The 17,137-nt window shown below is 32.4% G+C and overlaps 2 protein-coding genes across 2 annotated transcripts; both read left to right on the top strand.

The window, feature by feature from the left end:
* Positions 1 to 10,046: 10,046 nt before the first annotated feature.
* LOC122591266 (serine/threonine-protein kinase RIPK-like) lies at positions 10,047 to 12,739 on the top strand. Its single transcript, XM_043763504.1, has 4 exons — positions 10,047 to 10,569; positions 10,932 to 11,067; positions 11,614 to 11,750; positions 11,914 to 12,739. The coding sequence occupies exons 1-4, from the start codon at positions 10,156 to 10,158 to the stop codon at positions 12,556 to 12,558; spliced, it is 1,332 nt and encodes a 443-aa protein (XP_043619439.1). The 5' UTR covers positions 10,047 to 10,155; the 3' UTR covers positions 12,559 to 12,739.
* A 2,023-nt stretch (positions 12,740 to 14,762) lies between these two features.
* Positions 14,763 to 16,696, top strand: LOC122591265 (trimethyltridecatetraene synthase-like). Its single transcript, XM_043763503.1, has 2 exons — positions 14,763 to 15,671; positions 15,952 to 16,696. The coding sequence occupies exons 1-2, from the start codon at positions 14,763 to 14,765 to the stop codon at positions 16,585 to 16,587; spliced, it is 1,545 nt and encodes a 514-aa protein (XP_043619438.1). The 3' UTR covers positions 16,588 to 16,696.
* Positions 16,697 to 17,137: the final 441 nt, after the last annotated feature.

Below are 17,137 nucleotides of genomic sequence, written 5' to 3'. Positions count from 1 at the left end.
GGAAAGGAAATTAATACTTATTTTTATTTGTAATGAAATAATTAAAATTAAATAGTTTCAAAACTTTTTTTTATTTATTAATATACTAGTCGTATGTCCGTGCGACACGGCGGTGTGGTGGTGATGGCGGCGTTAGTGGCGTGGTTATTAATATAAAAAGTAATTGATATAAAATAAAATATTGTAATTTTTTTAAGGGTTAAATGATGTATGTTGTAAATAATTCTATTAAGTGTATTATAGGTATATTAGGTAGAGATAATTAAATTAGTTAATAAATAAAAGGGTAATTTGGATAGATCAAGTTTAAAAAAAAAACTAAATGTTTTATAATATAGTTAAGATTAAGTTAAAATGATGTTTTTTTAAGCTGTATTTAAAAGAAAAATTTGAAACTAATAATCACTATATTTACATATGAAATTTTAAAAGAATACCTTCTTATTTTTTATCATTTACATTTTTCTTCTTTCATATTAAAACCAATTGGAAAAGTAGCCAATTAACTTTGAATATAGTTAAGTGATGACTTAAATTATTAATGTTAGATATTATAATATTAGAAATTTGTCCGTAAAAGATTGAAGATGATGGTGTCTGACATATCTGATAATAGTGTAACAAAAAGAATCATGAGTTTCATTTTAGCCAGTCATATTATTTAGAAGTAGAAGTAAGATAGTTTGATTTTTTAAAAGATAATATACATTATTCCAATGGTGTAGTATAGATTTAATTTTGAGAAATGATATATTTTTTAATTAATCAACTTAAGAATAATTTTAATGACAAGATAATGACATGTGAAAAAAATAAAATAAAAACCAAAAAAATTTGGTGAAATTCACTACATCCTTCATATCCGAGGATTTTTTAGACTACTGTTGGCTTTAGTTTTTCCCCATTTTCAAAAGGGAAAATAAAAAAAAGTTATAGATTAAACCTTTAAATTTGATAAACATACGTACCCCCTGAATTTTGCATAACCCTCTAAATTTTACATAATTTCCCCTACTTTACTTAAGATAGGTACTGCATACTTTACCTTACATTTCCTCTTTTCAAAATAGCATTTTCTTTGTATCCTTTTCAAAATTTATTTTTTGAACCGTTGATGTCCTTCAAAAGCCCATCTAGAAGCCCAAACAGTTTTACGGCCCGGCAGAATGCAAAACTGGTCCAGCCGGTTAAAACTGTCCTGAACGCTTCAACGTCCAACCCAAATTCGGTCCAGTCCTTGGTTTCCTTTCTTTGAGATTTTTGTCCGGATTTTGACCTGAAATCACGGATTTTTTCCGGATATTTTTTTATGTATGTTTGACTTGGCACGGTACGGTACGGATTACCATCTTTTAAAAGTAAATGGATAGTTGGCGTTGACCGGGAGTTGTTAAATGCCACCGAGATTTGAAGTTCGAAGGTACTTAATTGAGTTAATTCGAATCTGTGGATGCTCCTTTAGTTGAATTTATTACTCACTACATGTATGGATCTGATCTTCTTCTTTTTAATCTATTTATTACGTACGAAAATGGATATTGTTGACTCATGGCACCTCTTTTCATATATAACTTATCCGTAGTTGTTTATATCAAATTTTTTTATACTTGTATTTAAAAGAAGCATATACAAATTTAATTAATTAAAGCTAACAATGATATGAATACACCTTTAACAGTTACACAAGTATTCAAGAACATATTTTTGGTTCGATTTGCAGATACCGATTCGACCATCTCTTTTCTTTTGGACGAAACCAGCTATATGCTTTTGTCCCGGAATACATACATCCATTAGGGACGCCAATTTGCAACATGATCCGGAGATAAATTGGTATAGCACTATAGCTTAAGGTAAACGGGTTGAAGGTTTTGTTTGGTTATCAATGGGTTGATGCGATTGACTAAAACATACACATTCATACATACATGACAAATTAAATAAGCCAAATGGCCTAGTGACAACGTACTATCATGCGTTTAGTGTACACAATACGCTCATCGTATAAATATAAGTTATAAGCCAAGTAGCCAACTAGCTAGCCCAGTGATCGAGAACTAGTGTGTGTTTAGTGTAAGAAGTAGTAAATACTCGTCGTCGTAATTTCAAATACAATTTCTTATACATGTGTTATGCCTTCAAGAAACAACAAGCTAGCTTTGAGAAAAACTCGTCAAGTCGTACGTCATCCATTTTTAAATATAAATCAAATTAAGCCAGAACTTTGCTAAAGTCAACCATCAATTTACCTTGTAGTTGAATTGAATTCACATTATATTTTACATGATTCCAATATAGATTAGAATAAGACACGATTCAATTTTAAAAATTACTATATACACGAATATCATTTGTTACCCAGCAAGCTAGTGGTATGCGCAATAAAAAAAATTTAATTCAAATAATGCAAAATCAAGAATTTAGGTGCTTCGTTTCCATTGGTCCTAATTACCAATAGGTTTTGGTTTGGTATCACGTATGCAATTTGGCATAGGCGCATAGCAATTGGTTTCATATTTGTGATTTGTAACTACAAATCCATTATCTCTTAAAATCGATTAAAGGGGTGGTTGAGTTTTGAGTTTTGCTAAACGCAGCCCTTAGGCACTGCCGGTTTTGAGGGTAGGCAGAGAGGGCTTGAGCCTAGGGCCCAAAAAATGGAACAAATAGTCTTTGTATATAATGTAAGCCCAAATTTGAAAAGCCATTGTGAAAAAAAAATAATAATAACGTAGGAAAAGGTTTCAATTAATAGCATTGCCAAAAGATTAATACCACTGCCAAGTGCCAACCTATCCTATTGTTGTTGCATTTTAACTTTGAGTTATATTATTCCAAGTATGTTTTTTTTTAATATATATTGTAAGTTTGTAACGACTCAAAAATTAGTTTTTTTTTTACAAAAAGTATTATAAAATCGTAAGGATTTGACAAGCTTTATATTGGAATTTTAGGGGCCCAATTTTTCTTATTGCCTTGGGCCTCAAACTTTTTTGCCATTCTCGGAGATGGCCCTGCCCTTAGGGTTGCAGTTAAGGTGCATTAAATAGTTGTATACTTACCATAAAATTCAGGGGTTGAGCTTTTGATATGAAAGGTACGAATTTTTTTATGCACGTTAAATGCAATCTTAAGGGCTGCGTTTAGCATTTTTCTTTAATTAAACTGGTTTTTCATCACAATATAAATCTCTTTATTTTTATAGAATAACTCATACAATACAGACCAAATATGTTTTGCATAACTATATACATTACCACACTTTTAAAACATATTTTTTTTGATAATATATGACTAAAAATGTTAATATACGGATTATCAAAATGTAATATTTGGATCCCCTTAATATAGTCAGATCACAATTCTAATATAAATACTTTTTGAAGTAAACGGATATTTTATTTATTTTCCACCACAATACATAAATATATGAAAAACTCAAAAATCTAAAATCCAATTTTAAAATCACTCATTATTTTAGTTTCCTAAAAACTTGTTTTGAAAAATGATTATAAAGCCGCGTGTTATGTATTTCAAACTTATGAACAAGAAAAAGTCAATTCTTTACCAGTTGCTCCATGCACAATGCACGTGTATTGGCGTACGTTCTTACATACACTCAATGTCATGTGTTTAAGATTAGTAAAATTTATTAAAAATGACTAAGAAATATAATATTCCATTTACTTTGTGGTATGGGGCAAAAATGAGTTTCACTCCTCCGAATACTGTATACCATATGTCAAAGGTAAATACATTAGGTTGATTATCACGCTTAATTATAAGTACTCTTTTTAACTTTACAAAAAAAAAATGTTACTCCGTTTACATAATTAAAGTTTTCTTTCAAATTATTTCCTGAGATTTTGATAATTATGAGATATTCAAAGATAGTAATTAATACGCTACTACATGTATAAAAAGTCGTTGTTAATTAGACATAAAACACCAATCTTAAATTTAATAGCTCTAAAAATGTCATCAACAAAGTCCTACTTTTAAACATAAGAAAAACTTACGGACATGATCGACATATAGTTATATAGATGAACCACTAAACCAAATGACGTACGAGTAACATATAATATTACTGTATCAAGTTTGCTATCTTATATAACCGAACTATAATAAGCTATCATAAACTTCATTAATCGGTTAAGACCTAATAATAATAATAAGAATATAATTCTAGAAAGTTGCTAATAGTTTTATCTCCTATACGCTATGTGTGCTAAGTCAACCAATGCGATGAAAACTCATTAATTGTTATGTCCAAAAAATCCTTTTGACTTTCAAAGTTGAATCTTTAATCAAAAGTTGGAAAGTCAACATCATAATGTGGACCCACTTACCTACTCCCTTCCAATTCAGGGACCTGTTAAACCCTTCTAGGCTTCTACACACATTCGCTAATACACTATATGTCTATATCACATATCACTCATTCATACACAACGACGCATATACATATAGGACCACATGTAGATATTTGCAATACGCAATGTTATGGTGTGCTCATGATTCTTGAATTTCATTATCCTTGTTTATCGTTGTGTTATGAGTTATGACGATTATCAATTTGTTTAATTTGTGTTACGACAATTACCAATTTGTATTAGGGTGAAGTTCAATATATATATATATATATATATATATATATATATATATATATAATATGGGTGAGTTAGATTAGGGACTCCTTATTTTAGGGACTGTTAGGGACTCGATCTGGACCGTCCATTTTCATCAGATATAATCACCACTGATTATCTTCGGCGACATCTCCGGCCATATTCATCTCCGGCGAGACTTACACATGTGTAAGTAGTACAACTTACATATGTGTAAGTTGAATAAAAATTATGATTCGGAGCGGGCTTTGGCCTTAAGGATATTCATAAACCAAAACTGGTGGGGGTGATAGGTCATTGAGGGTGATAGGTCATAGAGGGTGATAGGTCATTGAGGGTGACAGGTCATAGGGGTGACCGGTGATGGGTGATCTACCTAAAAAAAATTGTACTTAAAACATGTGTAAGTCTCGCCGGAGATGGTCGTCGTCGCCGAAGGATCATGGTGGTGGTCAGAGATGATGGTGGTGGTGGCCGGAAAAGGAGGTAGAAAGAGTCCCTGACAGTCCCTAAAAACTACTCACATACCAATATTTTAATATTTTAAATAAATACTTGGGCCCCATGATTTTTATGGTTTAAAAAATGGTATGTGAGAGGTTTTTCACCCAATTTCGGTGTCTAACAGTCTCATATCCCTTCCTCTATATATATATATGTATGTATGTATGTGGGGAAGGAAATAGGACGCTGTTAAGTAACTAAGTTGGGTGAAAAACCCCTCACATACCTTTTTTTTCAACCATAAAAATCATGGGAGCCAAACATTTATTCAAAATATTAAAATATTGGTATGTAAGGGGTTTTTCACCCAAATTGGATGCATAACAGCCTCATACTCACTCTTCTATATATATATATAGGGTAACACTCCGGTGAGAACACTTTTAAAATAAGAACGGTGAGAACACTTAAAAACATCATTTTGATGCATTAAAAGTCCATAAAACTAACATAGTGCATAACTAATTATCATTATTTAAGTGTTTAACAACATATTGATCTTTCAAAATCGAAAATATCACGTTTTTTGTTTTGTGCATCCATCTTGAATGCATATTATCAAGATGATGCATCCGACAAAAAATGTCATTTTTTTTGATTTTGGCGGATCCATGTGTTGTTAAACACTTAAATAATGATAATTAGTTATGCACTATGTTTGTTTTATAGACTTTTAATGCATCAAAATGTAGTTTTTAAATGTTCTCATTTGTTCTCATTTTAAGTTGGTTCTCATTTGATTGTCACTATATATATATATATTCGATTTTCACATATATTATATAAAATATTATGTAAATAACAAACTTTTTGGGGGCGGGACCTTTCCGGTCCTTTCATAGCATTCTCCTACAATAAAATGGCCTTAGATCCAATGTGGTTATGAAGAGAGTTCTTCTATAGTTTTTTACCTTTTAAAAATATGTATCTTTCATACTTCTATTTGTTTTCATGCTTTCAAAAATATACTCGTATAACCTTTAATTAAGTTGTAATTCAAACTTACATAAATATTTTATATTATGTTACAGTACGTTATCACAAATAGAACAAGGACGATATATATAACTCGAAACAAAAAAATACTTACAAATGTTTTTGCTTTTGCTTTTTTTTTTTTATTTATTTGTTTTGTTATTTTGTGACACTTGAGTTTTTTACATTTTCTTTTGTACGAGACATTAGCAGTAATAAATTGAGTGTAGACCATTAACATATTTGTGGTAGTTGTAAGTTTGATGGAAGTTTGTTGATATGATTGAAATTGAGTGTTCCAAAATGTGTGTTCCAAAATGTGTAAGTTCGCGTTTGTTTCACAGAATTTGATGGAATCTGATGGAATTGTAATTAAATTTCATTCCTTAGTGCGTTTGGTTGTTTAAAGAAGGAGTAATCTCATTCCGTATGAATGTAAACATTCCATCATTTGATGGAATCTCCATTCCTTGGGGATGGAGGAAAGAATTTTATTTATTCCGTCACTTGAATTCTCAAAAAATCAAAAACATTACGTCAAATTCCATTCCTTCAAATTCCAATTCCTTCGAAAGATTTCATTCCTTAAAGAATATTATGTGAACCAAACATGCTCTTAAAGTTGTGTTCTATGACTTTTTACTTCAAAAGCAATAGGTAATATATAGAGGAATAACTCTTGGTGAAATTTTACCCAGCCAAACGATATCATATCAGAGCTACTAGACGATTGTACGTACAACTTAATGTTGATGTGGACGGAAATCCAATAATCACTACTAGAAATCATTAATCATCATTTGTTTGATTTTATGGTATGTACTAATAACTAATAAGTTACACAAGATGCTTTAAGTGAGGTCTACTCCCAAATTCATATATATTGTCAAAAGGAGAAAGCATATATATCCCTATATTGTGAAAACTGAAAAGCATGAAGTCATAATGTCATATAGACAAAGGTTGATAGGCCAACTTTTGGTGTTTAGTATGAAACCTTAATTAAGTCTTCCTTGTATGAATAGGTTAGGCGAGATGAGTATTTGTAAAAACTTCTAGAAAGACACGATACTTCAATGTTTTTTTTTTTTTTTTTTTTTTCTTTTCGAACTTTTGGATATATGTGAACTAAGAAGTTAATTTGTACATGTAAGTCACTCGTTGATGTTTACAGTAATTAAATAATTGTTTAAAACTATTCTAATTCTAAGAATATACATAGAAAGTTGTTATAGATATGATCTAGAATATATAGGTGTAAACTGTATAATATATATTTCATCATTTAACTTTTTCTATTTGCCTTCATTCTGTTTTGGTCTTATTGACTTATCTAAATTAACAGAAGCAAGAAATGACTGTTTGGAGGTAACAAATTGGGAAAAGTTACTGTAAATACAATACTTGATGGGATGAAATTTAAATGAATACATGCAATAAATAAACCATTCTTCCAATAACTAACGTAAGAGATATATAAAACATATCACAATTATATCTACTTATTTAAATTAAAAAAAAAAAAAAAGACAAAATAGAAAAGGGTCAAACAAACGATTTCAAAACACGGCCGGATACGTGGTTTGGAAATAGCTTATCGGCGGCTTTTGTCTAGGAACACGTTCCCCCTTTTCACAACCTTTGCAACGCGCGTATTTAACAACTTCTTGTTATCAACTTTATGCGTTAACTTGTAAAATATAAGTGTCAAAACTCAAAAGTTCTTGATTTAGTCGTTAATGAAATAAGGGAAAGTGGAAGACTTTTTTTTTTTCCAGGTCACAGGTTTAAATCTAAAAACGAGTATTTGATCATTATTTAACGTGACATCATGTGTTTTTGGTTGACTTAATAAAATTTATCGTTAAAATAATATTTATAAAATATTAGAGGGTTGCCATCAGATAGAAGGTGGACGAGTGGTGGTTGCGGCACCACCACTCAACACCGCCGCCAACAAACGAAAATGCGTGGTCACACCACGCGGTCGACCATCCATTTTGTGCGAATACCGAGTGTGGCCAACGGTTACTTTTGACCAAATTTAGCCGTTTGAATTTTTTTTTTACCTTTCCTATTACACAATACATAGCTCATTTTACACACACAAATCTCAAATTTTAAAAGCTTTACCTTCAAATACAAAGCTCATTTTAACACACTTAATTACCTTCTTCATGGCTAACAATTCAATGAATCTTCGTGATGTTAAAATGCCGATCCAAGTCCACCTGAATTACGACACCAGAAACCGCTTAGAAGTAAACAACGTCATTCAGGGCGTCTTTGCAAACAAAGCGGCTTACCAATCCGAAATTGACCGATTTGAAGCTCCCAATCAGGTTCATACCGCAGCCGAAAATGAGTATGTGGTATATCTTCTATTCGATATCGATTGGTTGGATCAACTTATTTTCTAGCTTACCACCGCCACTACGACTTTGACAGCCACGCTAACCCACGGGGAGTTCTGAGTTCTGGCAAGGTAGTGTCGATGGTGGTAGGTATGTGGATTACTATACTGACACAGAGGAGGAGTACGTATCTCCTCCACTTGGCGATGTTTTCGGGTCTCCTGAACCATGCCGCTACATTCACCGAAACGACGGCAATAATACTGTGGACTCGGACTATTCAGAGTGTTAGTATTTGTTATGCTTTTATTTTTGATGTAATGTTTTAGTATTATGCGTTTTTCAAGTATTATGTATGTTTTACTTTTATTTATTATATATGTTTTATTTTTATTTATTATATAATGTTTTTAATTTGATAAAATTTTAATGTTTAAATAAAATGAAAAGTGTAGTGAGTGGTCGGATGTCAGTGAAATTTGGATGAGTGGTGAGTGAATGGTGGAGTTGAGGTGACATAAAATGATTGGTTAAAAATGAGTGATGGGATAAAAACTGGAAGCTCCAATACCATCCCTCTTAGCATAGCCCAAATTAAACATGTTGAACGATCTAAAAATTTGTTAAAAATCACAATAATACTAAATATTTTTGGTTGACTATATATAAAAGCAATATTTAACAGACATTTCTTTTTCCTAAAAATTCAGTCAGAACATGATATAAGGGAAACATCACCGTATAATATTGGTAAAACCTTGCACGTACTATAAACAACGAGATATTGAACATGAACCGTTACAAATATTGAAAGAGAAAAAACCCAAAAACTTATTATCCACGCGAATTTCTTTGACCGGCTAGTCTGAGCATCATTGGCTAACATAATATTGTATATCATATACCATATAAATTAAGTTAAGCTAATTATTACTGTAGTTTGCTTTAAGCCTACTCGTATTCGATTCTAACATGAGTAATTAATGAGTTCACTAGCTTAGAAAACTTATTTTGAAACTCATTAGTATTGAAGTTCGTTTTCGATCCCATTAATTAATTGGTCATAGTTAAGTATTCAATTATTAATGATCTCGATCTTTTGATTTGTATCGATTTAATTAAAAACATATAATCCCAAAGAATACGATTTCGGCCACCGATCATGATCAGTTGTTAAAATAACTCACGGCAAAATACAAACATGTTTAAGAATTAAATTACGTACGCAAACGGTCATTCAACAAATTAAATAAATAAAACAAATATTTGTCATAAATCGTTTGTGTCTAAAAGTCATAAACCATGTCAATATGTCATAATACCACCTTTAACGTGTACAGTGAAGAACTAAGTCAAAAATTCACCCCTCACTATTTAAAAGTTAACATATTGTTGGAACCTAATTGGTTATTAAAGAATATTATAAATTAATAAAATCAACTACAGAAAAAACACATTCAAAATACAAACAAAAAAAGTAGTCACTTATGTTGACTATTCATGGTACACCCCACGGCATCTCTTCACTTTTATATGTTTATAAAACCACCCCTCATACCATTTCTTCATTCCATATATTTTTCCCACTCCAAAACTCAACATCCAATTAAATACCAAAACTCACAATTATTTTATTCATTTATTCATATTCTTTACAGAAAAGATCGAAGAGTCATTAAAATTACTTGAGAATGACAATCAAGAAATCATCCTCAAAATCTTCTTGGTGGAATTGTTTTATGATCAATCAAGAACAACCAGTTTTGGCAATAAAAAACGAACAACCCGTAAAAGATCAGAAGAAAGGTGATCAATCCCCTTTACAAAATTCGGTTAAGAGAATATCGTATAACGACTTAAGCAGCTCGATGCTGACCGAGGACATATCGAATTCTTTAGCTGGATCGAACTTGTATGTTTTCACCTTAGCTGAACTTAAAGTCATCACACAAGCTTTTTCATCAAGCAATTTCTTGGGAGAAGGTGGATTTGGACCGGTTCATAAAGGGTTCATAGACGATAGACTTAGACCTGGCTTGAAGGCTCAACCTGTTGCTGTTAAATTTTTGGACCTTGAAGGTGGACAAGGTCATAGAGAATGGCTGGTATGTACATATACACACTTATACACGTTCTAGTTCTTTTATATATATATATATATTTTATTATTAAGACAAGTATTCCACTTACGTAAATTCACAAATATTTATATTTTTTTAATCGTAAGTCTTACAAGTAACAACTTTTTTTGGTCGATGGGTTACCTAACATATATACTGCTGGCTAGGACAAATTAGCCTTTGATTATAATATATAAATTAATAGACGTACACTTACGAAATACATGATTTATTTGTTTAACATGACTTAATCATTATTATTATTATTATTATTATTATTATTATTATTATTATGTACGAGTATATACTTTATTAAAGACTAATTAATTACGAATTGTATTAAACAGACGGAGGTGCTATTTCTTGGTCAACTAAGACATCCGCATTTGGTGAAGTTGATCGGGTATTGTTGTGAAGATGAACACAGGCTTCTTGTTTACGAGTATATGCCACGTGGAAGTTTAGAAAATCAACTCTTTCGAAGTAAGTTTCAATTTCAATTTCCATAATTCCATCTTTTTTGGTTACAATCCAATTAATTCCCATTTTTTTAAATAGAATATTTAATTGATAGGATAAGAAATTAAATTACAAAGATATGATCGAAGAAAAAACTGATTTTAAATTACAATATCTGATGGAAACGCGTGAAGAAAAAGTCATGCAAGTTGATGAAAGTGCTCGGTAGTCATCGGTAGATGGAAAGAATTTATCAGTTTTATACTAGTATATTAGTATTTGGTTAATTAGTGGGTTAAACAACAAGTCTAGAATTAAATAATAGTGAACTAGGAAATAATCTTTTATAAAATTGTTTTACTTAGCTACATATGGTTATACACATTAATTTGACATAAGAAGGTTGACCGCCACTACCAGTCAACTTAATTAATCTGATACAATTATAGTTTATGCATCAATTAATATTAACCAACAACAAAACTAATTACCAGATAGATTTGACTTATAGAAAACTTATTATTAGTTCAAACTGTAATGATTTGTAACCTGTTTGATGATTATATATAGGATTTTCGGTCTCTCTGCCATGGTCAACGCGTATGAAGATTGCTCTAGGAGCTGCGAAAGGGCTTGCATTTCTTCATGAATTGAAAGTCCCTGTTATATATCGCGATTTTAAAGCATCCAACATTTTGCTAGACTCCGTAAGTTGACTTTTTCAAACCTATATTAATTAGTTTATCTATCATGTTTGTACAGTATATATTTATATTTAACATCATATATCCAATGCCACCACAAGTGATACTAAATTTTTTAATATGTCGTTCTAGTACTAATTAAACTTGATTTTTGAAATTTGTTTAGGACTACACTGCTAAACTTTCGGACTTTGGTCTCGCAAGGGATGGTCCAGAGGGAGACGACTCATATGTTTCGACTAGAGTAATGGGCACACACGGCTATGCAGCTCCCGAATACCTTATGACAGGTCATCTGACAGCAGCCAGTGATGTTTATAGCTTTGGAGTTGTGCTTGTTGAGCTCCTAACAGGTCGAAAATCAATGGACAAGAGCCGGCCAACCCGAGAACAGAACCTTGCAGAGTGGGCTAGACCACAACTTAGGGGTGTTAGGAAACTAAGTCGAATACTTGACCCAAGACTAGAAGGCCAGTACTCGGAAACAGGGGCACAACAGGCTGCAGATTTGGCTTATATGTGCCTTAGCCATAGGCCAAAGTCAAGACCAACCATGAGCATGATTGTTGACATCCTTGAGCCATTAACAGAGTTTAAAGACCTGCCAGTTGGAACTACTTTCGTGTACACCGCCCCACCCGAATTCAAGAAATCACCTATGCAGAGTCCTAGAGATAGTAAAAGAGACATCAGTAGTGGACACCACAATAATCAACATGATCGAAAGCACCGCAGGACTAGATCTCCAACAGTCCATTCCGAAACAGATTTACATAGAAACCTCGGTACCGCTATGATTTCACCAAAGTAACATATATATATATATAGAGAGAGAGAGAGAGATATTACTATATACTAGCATTCATCCATTGTTACAAACACAAACAATATATGCATCCAAAGTTGTATATTTGCAAATTACAAGAACAAACGTACATTAGTTATTTTAATACGAGTATAATATTATATCAGGCAGGTATTATTATTGACCATTGTCAAATTTGTTCATTTTTGTTAAACTTCCATGTATCATGCATGTATAGTACAATTAGAACCATCCTGGTGTTAGGTAGCCAGTATTTTTCCACATTTTATATTTATATAAACTGTTACAACAATTAATTTATTCCTATCTTTCTTTTGTACTCATGATAATAAACAAATTTTAATTGATAAGGTGCCACCAATAATCCAAATTTTCATTAAGTATACATTTTAAACTGTCAAGGAGCCTTTGATCTAGTGGTCCAAGCGAAATAAGAAATTCTGTCTCTCTAAAAGTCCCAGATCAAATTCAAGCATTTAAGTACTAACTTGATAAAAACTGACTAATTATGTGTGGATAAAGTGATAAACCCACAATATATATATTTGGGTGCTAGCCGACGAGTATAGTAACGTGTATGAACTCTTTGAAAGATAGTGATTTCCCCATGACTCAATGACAATATTACTTGATCATTAGTACGAGTATTAAGTATTATGCTCCCCACCCCATATCTCTTAAAAGGCTATGCGGCATAATGTTGATTTGGACGTTTGGTTATTACTTATTGCAATTATATAATATGCGCTTGGTCCCTAACTAATATGAATATAATGGCCTAATGGGTTATTGGCCCTTAAACTCTCAAAGATCAGTTAATTTGGATATGTTTGAGATTGTATTTGTAAAATAGATTATTCATTTAAAAATCATATATTGAAAAAGTATTTTCCAAACTTACATTTTATCTTTATGAGAATGTCAATAATAATTATTTTGGCACACTTTTTTCATTATACAACTAACTACAATAATCAGAAAATCAATTCAAAATGTAATCTCAAAAAACCTTCAGCAAACTGGTCCATACTTGACCATAGTACGACTCTACAATGTCTAGACATACAATTGTATATGAGTAAACTATACTGTATTTTCTTTCTTTTTGAAATAATGATTGAATTGAATATGAAGATATATGCTATTTCTTAAACTTTTTCTATTATTATTATTTTCTTAGCGACAAATTCTAACTATTGACGGAAACTGAAGTATCTTCGTATCACCGTAGCTGATTATCTATACTACCTATTAAAAATTATAACCCCCTATTGAAAGTTACAGTGGGGAAAAAGTCTATTATACCCCCACGTTATAAATGTCCCCTTTGGTAAGTATGCAATTAGTCCCATTTAGTAAAGTATATGCAATTAGTTATGCACGTCAAAATTCAAAAGTCCATCTAGGTTTTTGATCACAATTCCCTTGTGCACATAGTCAAACGTCCCATATGGTAAGTATTTAATTTGTGTTTATCAATTACATAATTTCAAAATTTAAAATAACAAACGTAACAAGAAAACATCGTCACTATATAAACCGACTATTTGATTACCTACTTAATTGTGATCACCTACTATCATCAGTATATAAATCTTTCGATCTTCTTTACATTGTATGTCTCCTCGAATGGCAAAAAACGGACCATTTGCTGATGCTTCTTCATCGCGCGCAAGGAAACATCGTCGCCGCTCTCACATTCAACCCCAAACGACATAACAAGGCTTTACCATAGTACCCGCGCCGCGCGGGTACCATGCTAGTATCAACAAATCTAAATACAACGTTTCGTTTGGCTACACTTAATTTGTTGGCAGCCAAAAATTATCCTCTCTCGAGATAAACACATGGAACACGTTTATAGATGATTTACATTAATAATTAATAATATATACATATCAAACTTATCCTAAAATAACTTTTTTGTTTGTTTTGATGCTTGTTGAGTATAAGTTATTACAAAAGGAAATTTATTCCATGTTTTGTTAAAATGACAGTTTTAATATTTATTTAATCTTTTTTTAATTAACTTAATAAAATGATCATGCATACATTTCTCAACTTAAATAAGTAACTAATTCTGACTATATTTTTTTTCCGTCCGATGTATTATAAATACATCCTTTATGCAACTTCAGGACTCATAGAAGTCGGAAAGCAAATAATCTTTCACTTCAATTCACTCAGTGATGGAGTCTGGTTGTTTTTGGATTCTTTTAGCCATTGCAATCACCCTGCTTATGATCATGAATAAGCTACTAAACTATCCATATGACAAGAAAAACCTTCCACCAGGTCCAAAACCATGGCCTCTCATTGGCAACCTTAACCTCATTGGCCCTCTCCCTCACAGATCTCTTCACACGTTATCCCAAACCTACGGAAAACTCATGCACCTCAAGTTTGGTTCCACCCCAGTTGTCGTAGCTTCGTCCCCTGACATGGCTAGACAATTCTTGAGAACCCATGATAGTATTTTTGCTTCCCGGCCTCTAACTGCAGCCGGGAAGTATACCACTTATAACTATCACAACATTACGTGGGCCCCGTACGGGCCCTACTGGAGCCAAGGTAGGAAAATCTACCTTAACGAGCTTTTTAGCTCAAAAAGATTGGGCTCTTCCGAACATATTCGTATTCAAGAAATGCAGACTTTTCTTTCTCGTCTACATACCATGTCTGGAGAAACAATTACGCTAAAAGACCATGTTTCACGGATTAACCTTAGCGTAATTAGTAGGATTGTATTGGGCCGTAAGTACTTTAGCAAATCAGAAGATGAGAAGGAGACCGTGACGCTTGAAGAGTTTCAAGAGATGCTGGATGAATTGTTCTTGTTAAATGGGGTGTTAAATATTGGAGATTGGATGCCATGGACAGGGTTTATGGATTTGCAAGGGTATGTGAAGAGAATGAAAGCTTTGTGTAAGAGGTTTGATAGGTTTCATGATCATGTGTTGGAGGAGCATAGGGCACGAATGAAAGTCGAGGGGAGGGAATTTGTAGCAAAAGATATGGTCGATGTGTTGTTGAAGTTAGCTGATGATCCTAATCTTGAGGTGAAGCTCGACTCAGATGGTGTCAAGGGGTTTATACAGGTATATATAAACATAAACAAGGATTTACGTACGGTCAAAATTAATAGAAAGAGACTTGCAAAGTCAAACTTGATCAGTATATGCATATGTAACATATTATACTTTGGGTACTAACTACAGATAATTAAGTACACAACTATAAAAACACTTTCAAACATGAGAGTTGCATGACACATTATATGGTGTGCCCACGGGTAATTTGTTGTTAACCGTAGTTTATGATGAACAAAGTTATTTACCTTGGGGTTTGTATAAAATTAAATTTTCATTAATCTTGCAGGATTTGATAGCAGGGGGAACTGATACAGCTGCGACAACGGTAGAATGGGCAATGTCTGAGCTGATAAAACAACCCCATTTAATGATGAGGGCAACCGAAGAGCTCAATAGGGTGATTGGTAGAGAACGATGGGTCCAGGAGACCGATTTCCCAAATCTACCTTTCATAGATTCAATTCTAAAAGAAACAATGAGGATGCACCCTGTGGCAGTCTTACTGGCACCACATTTAGCCCTTGAAGATTGCAAAGTCGCAGGATATGATATCGCCAAAGGCACAACAGTTTTCATCAACTCATGGAGCATTGGTCGAGACCCCGATGTTTGGGATGACCCAGAGAGTTTCCAACCCGAGAGGTTTTTAGGCAGGGACGACATAGATGTAAAAGGGCAGAATTTTGAGTTGCTTCCATTTGGGTCGGGTCGAAGGATGTGTCCAGGTTATAGCCTTGGCTTAAAGATGATGAAGTCATTGCTGGGGAACTTATTACATGGATTTTATTGGAAACTGCCAAACAATATGATGATTGATGAAGATATAAATTACATGGAAGAGGTGTATGGGCTATCTACACAAAGGAAGTTCCCGTTAGTCTGTGTCTTAGAGCCTCGGTTACCACCTCACATGTATAAATAAATCCACGGGCGTCTTTAAGTGTACATTGTGATAATTTTCATAAATGTACTCAATATATCTTATGGCCCATTTATAATAATACTAATAAAATATTTTAAAGTTCAATTAATCAATTAGAATCTTAATTATTTTTTAGTTTTAAACTACAAATTTGGATTTAGCATTTCTGGGTCCAACTTAACATAAAACTCATGTTATATCTTTGGTCTTGAAAACATTTTGCTAACATTATAATTTAAACTCACCACCTTTAAGTTTGAAGTTTACAAATTCACCAATTATACAATTTAATTTACTCAAAAATAAACTTTAGGTTTTTTTTTTAATAAATCTTTGTACTTGTTACATCTAAAGTTTATCTTCAAAAATAAAAAAAATTTATAACTTACAAAAAAAATGGTTAATTCCGTCAATCCATTTTTTATATAAAATTTCAAATAAAGTGTCACTCATTCGGAAAACTATTGTGGAACAATACTTAATCTCTTGTTTGTTAGACTATCCCCATCGCTACTTTCCTTTTTGTTCGGTTGGATCAAAAACTAATAAA

The sequence above is a fragment of the Erigeron canadensis genome, chromosome 3 (genome assembly GCF_010389155.1).
Source record: "Erigeron canadensis isolate Cc75 chromosome 3, C_canadensis_v1, whole genome shotgun sequence".
NCBI classification, from domain to species: Eukaryota; Viridiplantae; Streptophyta; class Magnoliopsida; order Asterales; family Asteraceae; genus Erigeron; species Erigeron canadensis.
This window is presented reverse-complemented; position numbering and strand designations above follow the sequence as displayed.